Genomic DNA, 8,509 nt, shown 5'->3' on the forward strand with positions numbered 1-8,509 from the left:
TGGATGACGTCGGAGTCGATCTTGGCGTCACTAGCGCATAAAGAGCTAATGGCGTTAGTGCGGGGCGCATCATACAGCTCCATTAAGTAGCAGTAAAAAATGCTGCATCTTGAGACCAGGTTGGTTTGTTGTTCAATCATTTTATGCTTTTTCCTACATTTACTGTTACTTCAGCTGTATTTATTGAGTTTGATGCACAAAGTGAAAAAGCAGTCACTTTAATAGCATATTGGCTTTTTCTCAATCGATATGCCTCCCTGTTGATATGAAGCACTGATTTCAAAACACTTTTTCCGATAGCTGCCTACTGTCTTAGTCTATAGGGAGCTCTGTAAGCACACCTGGTGCAACAAGGAGCTTAGTATAGATTGACCTGTAAATGCCTAACAACATCCTTCATGCTCGCCTGCTGCTAATCATGAATGGAAGACGGCTATAGCATTAGCGGGTTAGCAGGTAAGGACAGACACAAAGAATCCTTTAAAATTTTTTATTCTGCAGAAAACAAAGACAGAATGTACAATATTCACATCGGCTTTTACAGACTGATAATGGAATTAATTCCGGCAAGGACAATAGAAATGCTAATCCCTTTTGTTACTTACTGTCGCAACAAACAAGTATATAAAAAAATAAATCACATTAACATAAAGGGACACAATAATAATACAAAAAAAAAGAAAAAAAAAAGAGGCAGAGCTGTATTCATCAGGAAGCTCTTAAATTCAACCACCCGCGCCCACTCACACACGGGTAATGAAAGCCAGAGTAAGGGTTGGATCGACTGCGACAAGGTCCACCAAACAGCTGCACTTCACAGTGAAAAGATTTTATTTACACAAAACACTGACAAATTACGCACAAACAAGGGAGTAGAATAAAATATGAATCACTGCTTTATTCCGTACAGGTATTTTGCTGCACAGCCTTGGCATCTTCTTTGTGGAATAAAATGAACTGTCACAGCTTCCGATAAGCAGGCCTCAGACGGCAGGAGCTTTTAAAGAGCTGATTTTTATTTTTTTTTGACGCTGGGTTGACTTGAAAAATATAGGATAAACTTTGCAGATGACCTTCCGTTTAATGTCAGACATGCTCACACTTCAAGACATCAAAGCCGCGTCAGGGGCGGCGGCGAACCGCTCGACGTGATGGAAGTGTCATGTTTGATGTCATTCGGGCAGATTTGACGAGTCTGTGTTGTGGATCGGGAAGGTTAAGACTCGGTACTCCGTTGTCCATCTGGTGCAGAGTGGCTAGCAGCCCAAGCATGGTGGCTAGCGTCTGTCCGATGCAGTGATTGGTTAAAATCACGCCTGTGGGTAAAGAATAAAAGGCTCTTTGTTTGTAGATTATTCGCTGTTTGACCTATAAAAGACTGTTGGACACGACTGAACATGTGTCGTGGACTTCAGATCATTTACATAGATCTGTCACATTGAGTTAAATCACATTACGGGACCAGAGAACAAAGGATTTCTGCTACTCATGGATGCACACGGTGGATTAAATCAGACGGAAACTCCTGCTGTCTGAGAGGCGCCAGCTCTGTTTACCGTTAAAAGGTTGTTTTGTATTCAGATTGATGATTCAGACGTTATTTTTAATTATCACTGTTCATCCTACTGGCCGACCTTACAGTCACACAATCAATCAGATCTTTTGAGAGGCTCCAGGTTACCCCTGGCAACCGGTAAGCTCCCACGTACGGTACATCCCGATGCTTCAAATCGTTGCATCAAATGAGCCGTGGTTGGTATTGTTTGTTAGCGCAACTTAGCAGTGGATCTCGTAGGCAACCTGCGATCCGAAGAGGAGGCTCTGACTCAGGAAGAGCTCCTCTGGATCTGTCGTCAGGGGTCCCTCTCCTCCGTCTGCCGGGTTTCGGCGAATCCCCATCCCCCCTGATCTGGTTAATGTCTGCACCATTTCGTGGTCCAGCAAAGCCTCCTTCATCCCTTTCTGCTGGACAAACGCGCCCATCATGGGACACCTGGAGGAAGAGGAGCCCAGGACGGGCTTCGTCCTGTCCAGTACGTACATCTCGTGGCCGTGGTCATCGCGGTACTCCTCCAGTTGCGCGAACGTGGTCGGTCCGTCGGAGTAGTCGTTGACGTAGAGGATGCTCTCCTCCTTGCTGGTGCAGTAGGAGCCCCCTTCGTCTTTGCGGTACTGTTGGTGACGAGTGTAGATCATGATCAAGAGAAGGATAGCGGTCAGCGCCAACAGGGAAATGCCGATGGCAATTGCGGTTTGAGTCGCCGGGCCCAGAGCGTTGAAGTCCATGCTGTCTTGCTCGTACAGCGGCTCCTGGCTCACGTCTAGAACCTCTGGCTGGTAGAAGGAGTTAGACGAAGTAGAAACAAAAGAGTTCCTGTTCAAACGAGGCCAGAAATGGGACGAATATGAAGAGGAGGACATGTTGACGGCCAGGTGGAAGGTAACGTGAGCTACACCTCCAGGGTTCCAGGCTTCGCACTCGTATCGCCCGGCGTGAGCTACGGTCACGTTGCTCAGGAACAGCATCCCGCTCCCCGTGTCTGGATCGAAGCTATCCCGCTCGCCGCCTTCCTCCGCCCCACGAACAAGCCCCTGGATTCCTCCACCACCGCTGCCTACCTTGACTCCTCCACTGCTCGGCAATGCCGTCACCACTCCTCCAGCTCCGGGTCTGAAGAGCTCCCCGTTGGGTCCCAGCTCCTGAACCAACCCTCGAGGGGACAACTGGGGCTTCCCATGGGAGGCCTTCTTCCAGGTGACCTGAGGTTGAGGGTATCCTGAGGCCTGGCAGGAGACTCTGAGACTCTCCCCTAGTCGTACGGTCAGATGACTGGGCTCCAGCTGCACCACCGGCGGGATGCACACCAGGCTGTTGGGGGCCACCTCCACCAGGCTGAGGTGGGACAGGCGAGGCGGTTCGGAGCACATCAGCCGACGCTGTTCGGCGGAGCTCAGCAGACGCTGGCCGTCTTCTCGGATCCAGACTCTCAGCCAGCCGAGGGCGCAATCGCATCGCCACGGGTTCTCTGGAAATGGGAACCACAACATTGATGCTGGCATGATGGAGAATATCCGAGACATTAACTCCACTCCTAAATCGCAGCCTTACCTGTGACGCGAAGCACCTGGAGGCTGACCAGAGGCTTGAGAGACGAGGCCCCCAGGGTGCGGAGATGATTCCTGCTGAGGTCCAGAAGGGCCAGGGACGACAAGCCAGACAGAGCTTGTTCCGCCAGCAGCTCAATGCTGTTTTCCTGCAGGTGGAGCTCCTGCAGACGCTGGAAGGCATCAAATAAGAGATACGAAGTCTTAGCAGTGAAACCAAAACTCCTCTACAACTTTACTTTAAAACTACAGTTCGTATAAAGTAAGGTTCACATGAAACGGCTGAACTTATTGATCAATAACCTGCATAGATAAGTGTGAACATCAAAAAAACAACACGGCCCAAATTTGATTGGTCTTGCATTGGGTTTTCCAATGGGACAATTCTACACAGTTATGTTTGCTATTTTTGGAAATGTCTTTTGCACCTAATTTTGTACGTACTGATGTATTTTTTGTGTCTGCTGGCCTTGCTTTGGACTGGTATTGTGCCAAAACCAGCACATTGAAGAATAAGAATCAATGTCTGTTGCTTTGCACAGCAGGCAAAGCAACAAACAACCCATTTTTTGTTTTTCCAAAAGAATGTTCATTCACACAACACCGTTCACGCATTTGTTTATTCTTTTCAAACACTGACCTGCAGTCCCCTGAAGGTATAATCCTGCACTCGAGTGATCTGGTTCCCAGCCAGGTAGAGGATCCTGAGGTGCTCCAGCCCCCGAAACATGTCCGCTGTGACCAGGTGGATGAGGTTCCCGTTGAGGGCCAGCTCCAGCAGCTGGCCCTGGCTGACAAAGGCCCCGGGCTCCAGGGCCGAGATGCTGTTATTCTGCAGGTAGAGGTAATGGAGACTGCCCAGCAGAGTCAGATCCTGCAGACGGATCTGCACGATCCCGTTATCTTGGAGGAAAATGGTCTGTAGGGGAGAAACAAGCCGGATGCCTTTAGCAGAGTGGTTTCAAATTGATGCATTAGAGACACAGAGGGGGCGTGATGTCGGTATTTTTCACAGGAAAATGACCGAAGCTTGTCGCCGTCTTCTGCTCGCCGGGTAGGAAAAAGCATTTTAGCAAGACAACTTTAACGGCAGTCGGATTGGTACGTTTACGAAGATGCGGGGTCAACGTCGGGTTGAAACGTCCCTCGAGCGTTCGAGGAAGTTTAACCACATTTTTACTTCTGTGCATTCTGTTCGCCAAACCGTCACCAATCAGTCTCGAGCAACTCCCTTCTGATTTAAAAGATGTAGGAATCAAACTGATAGCAAACATCTTGGTTCCTCATGTTTGCTTTGGCTTTCAATCACCGGCGTTGTCAAAGGAGCGGCGTGGGCCGTAAGGTGAAGCGTGATGGACGAGATGGACCTGCTGATTGAGGTTAATGGAACCATTTATCTGGGAAACGCTCTTCGTTAACATTCATGAGCTGCCGTCGTGTTGGGGGGGTGGGGTGCGAACGAGAAAGGGAAGGCGTGATGTTGAACATCTTCTCGACAGATGATCAGAGGGTGAACAAGAGTCACTCCCGGACCAAGAATGAATAATTACCCGGCCGGCGGCGCGGCCCCTCCCTCAGCATTACATCAAAGAGGGTCACGGCGGATTGATTACCCACAATCATTTCAGGGTAATAAGAATGGATCACAGGGAGGGGATGGGTGGGTGGCGGGGGCAACCGTTACAAAATCACCAACGGAGGGGAGGAGACCAGTCTTCCGGCGATCGACCGACTGACCTCGGTGACGGAGGGGGCGCCCGGCGGGATCTCTTTGAGTCCCAGAGATCCGCATTCCACCGTGAGGCTGTAGCAGCGGCAGCCGGGGGGGCATCCCAGAGACGGGGGAGGGACGCAGGCCAGGATGAGCAGAACGAGTCTGGAGAGGACCATGGTGGAACTTCAGAGGCGGAACCTGCAGGAGGAGACAAACGAGGAGCTCAGCTTGACTCAATCATCGAGATAAAGACGAACGGCTTGAAAGGAGAGGAAGGATCGGGTTCTATTCACATGTGACTGTTCAGGCGGAAGCAGCTTCTATTAGAGGCTTCAATTAATTAAAGATGTGATAATAGATGTGGAGGTTGCCTCAAGGACCTTTCTCTTTAATGCTAACACTCTATTCCAGTCTTTCTTTGTCGTGACAACGTACGGACTTTCTGCGACGCGTTCAGCGGCGACCTTCTGACGTTCGAGATGAGACGATGGGGATACAAAACCTGATGGCGTTAAACACTGGACCGTTGGAGGAAAACAAGAGTTAAGAGCTTAACTAAAGTCTCTCGTGTTCTGAATGACGGACGTCAGAGATCCTGTTGGATCCTGATAGAACCATTTGAAGCTCTACTTCTGAGTTCTATCTGGAGAACCATCTCGTGCCAAAGTTTGCTAGCATGTTTCAAAATAATTATCCTCTGCCTCTTGCCTGTAAATCAGCCGGGATAGGCTCTAGCAACCTCCGTGACCAACAAAAACAAGCTGATCGGAAAACTGATGGATGGAGCAGATCACTCTGGTGCAGAACCAGAATAAAATCACCTGATATCTGAGAAAAGCAAACCTAAAGCTGGTTGACAAATATGAGCGCCGGCTGCTTCCTGCACCTTTCAGCGATCTCTTCATTTGATGTAAACTGAGCAGGTCACCCATGCATGTTGTTGTTTCTGTACAGCCCAGAGCGGATTCATCATTCAGCTTGATCGTTCACCACAGAAAACTGCCTCGGACCCCGCCGTCCGGAATCATGTCACCCAGCAGCAGAATCCCGCAAAAAAAAAAAAAAAAAAAACAGACATAAAACCCCCCCCGGGATTGGAGATTATGTTGAAATGTCGACAGTTAGATTCTCTGAGTTCTGCTGTCGTGTTCCAGAAAGGAGGCCGACGCCTCTCTGATCCGGTCTGGTTGGCGTTGGCGCTCGCCGATTCCCGTTACTTCGTCTGTTTTTGTGCTTCTTTTTTTTTTGCATAGGATCGGCCCAGACGGTTAATTGATAGCGGTTACATCTCGCTGTGATGATTTATTAATTATTAGAACCCACGCAAATCTTTGATTTCACCCTGTTTGAGCCGCTCCAGTCAGTGGAATCAAACATTACCGCCCAGCAGTGATTTAACGCCCGACCGAAGCGACGGAGCGCATTTTAAAAAAAATATTGACGTGTTTGATTTAGCGCATTAAGGAGGAGAGGCAGTTAGATTAACACAATGTGACCTACATTAACTGTACGATCGTCTTCTCTCAGCAGAAACTCTTATTATAGCTTCCTGTCGTTTCCTCTCTCTGCAAAGAAATTATACGTTCCATTTTCTGGGAAGGAGCCGAACCATAATTTTGAATAAGGCGTCCGTCCGTCAGGGTGCTTTGTTACTTTTGACTGAAAAGACTTTTTAAACGGCTTTGACTCCAAACTGTTAGCGACGTCACAATTTGCCCAAGTTTGTCTAACGCTACTGATTCGTGTTAAATCGATCAATGTCGACTTTCGGGATCTGGGAGTGCATCAGGGTGAGATTACTGTCATCCCTGCAAGAGCGGTTAAAGCTAGAAGGGGCCCCGGTCAGGGCCCCGGCAGTCGTTTCTAATGGAATTAAATCGTCTCTCAGGTTTCTGTTAAAGTCAAGCTAACATCCACACCTTCATTGAGATCTATTCCAGGATTCAGCAGCTCCAATGTTGGAACGAAATCTTCTCTTCCACCAATTTTCATGGTAATCTGTGCAATAGATTAAACGTAATCAACAAAACTGACCAAAAAACCCGATCGCTCAATATTCCCCAGCCTTTAATCCGATCGCCTCCGAAATTTAACGAGTACCTCCTCACAACACGCCCAACAGTTCCACCAAACGCCATCAAATTGCGTCAAGCGATTTCTGCTTAATAGGCAATTTTTTTTTGTTATAACTAATGAAAGTGAAACTAAATTCCTGGCTCCGCCCCTTTTAGCCACGCCCCCCCGGATCCACTTCTAAATGACTACCCGTAACGAATGCGGAGCTGCGACACACCCGACCATCTGAGCGCACATCCCTGGTCAAGTCCAATGTAGCATCTGAAGCTAATGTTAGCATGTCTGCAGTCGTCTGTCGTTCGCGCTAAAGCCAGTGACAATGTCAATGACATCGCTGCGCGATTGGCTAGCTCTATGGACAAACTGTCGTTGGCGAAAAAAGTTCAGTGTCTTGGGATGCCACCTTTCGTCTTTTTTATTGTAAGGCTAGACGTTTCAGCCGCGATCGTTCTTCAGTTTCTCCGTTTCAGCTGTGTTTCAGTGTTCTCCGGCTGCTCCCTCTGATACCGCTGTTACAACAGATTTGACTCGCGTTTACAACTGAAAATTCTTTTCTTTTTTTTTCTTGTTTCAACAGAGAGAAAGAGAGAGAGAGAAAAGACGAAGGAATTCCAACTGGGTTCAAAAGTGAGCGAGTGCGAGTCGTTTTGAAAAGGCCGCGAGCTCCACAGCGATGCAAATGAAGCCCTGACAGGTGGAGAAAATAGCTCACGCGTCTTTTTCTCTCTCTCTCTCTTTGCGTCTTAAGATTTTGTCACACGGAGCGGGATGGAAGGCATGATGACGACGCAGCGACGAGGATAAGCTGTTGATTGTCTGCAGACGTTCTTTAAATAACGCTGCTGACTGGGACGTTTCAGATTCGGTTCCTCCATCGTCTTTTGTCGGGTATTTCAGACTTGGTTGTGGGGGGTAATCCAGCGCGGAACAGGCGTAATCTGCAACAATCAGATGCTTGTTAGCTAAGCCGATGTTGGTGCTTTAAAAACAGAATGTGCTGTTTTGAAAAATAAAAATGAGGTCAGTGGATACATCTCCATCAACAGGCGTGAAGAATGGGATGGTTTAGAGGCACGCATGTCACGCAAAACCTGTTCAGCATCAGCACCCGCCTCCTCGTCCATTGGCGGCGGCTCGAGCGCACCGGCAGAGAAAATCCAATCCTCCGACGTGCGGCCCGACCGCCACGGCGCCGGAAGGCAAAGAAGAAAAGTTCACATCCTCCTGTTGCCTCCCGTTTGGCGGGGTCGGACTCATCCGTTGTTATGGTAACTCTTGTTGTGAGGGAAAAGTCTGTGCCCCGAAGGCCAGGCAACGCTTCCTGTGAGCTGCAGAAATAGAAGCTGTCATTTCTACGACACGGGGGTGGAAATTGCTTCACAGGAAGTCGGGCTTTGATAAACTGCAATTCTGGTTTAGTCGAGCTTGAACTTTCTCCCTCCCCTCCTTCTCTTGTGTCTGACCTCGTCCTCCCGGCGTCCTTCTGCCCTGACGGACAGGTGCTCAATCATTCGTCTCCCGGCGTCATTTTCGTCCGCAAACACGCGGCAGGCCAAGGCGAGGGCGAAGGAGGGAGCGCCGTGGCTCCGACCCAAACGGGAACGTGGTTGACTT

General features: G+C 49.0%; 1 protein-coding gene across 4 annotated transcripts in view; it reads right to left on the minus strand.

Annotated features, from left to right (window-relative positions):
- Nucleotides 1–330: 330 nt before the first annotated feature.
- The window catches only part of LOC137612501 (leucine-rich repeat-containing protein 24-like), a 15,719-nt gene continuing 7,540 nt past the window's right edge, over nt 331–8,509 (minus strand). For 2 of the 4 annotated variants that reach the window (XM_068341045.1, XM_068341043.1), the window contains exons 2-5: nt 4,843–5,017; nt 3,746–4,024; nt 3,110–3,278; nt 331–3,026 (exon numbers count right to left, since the gene is read on the minus strand). In XM_068341045.1, coding sequence (XP_068197146.1) covers nt 1,777–3,026; nt 3,110–3,278; nt 3,746–4,024; nt 4,843–4,995 — 1,851 coding nt within the window. In that variant the 5' untranslated portion in view covers nt 4,996–5,017 and the 3' untranslated portion in view covers nt 331–1,776. Of the gene's footprint in view, nt 3,027–3,109; nt 3,279–3,745; nt 4,025–4,842; nt 5,351–6,738; nt 6,818–8,509 lie in introns of those variants that run through there. The other 2 variants (XM_068341046.1, XM_068341044.1) reach the window with 2 other exon arrangements.

The sequence above is a fragment of the Antennarius striatus genome, chromosome 18 (assembly GCF_040054535.1).
Source record: "Antennarius striatus isolate MH-2024 chromosome 18, ASM4005453v1, whole genome shotgun sequence".
NCBI classification, from domain to species: Eukaryota; Metazoa; Chordata; class Actinopteri; order Lophiiformes; family Antennariidae; genus Antennarius; species Antennarius striatus.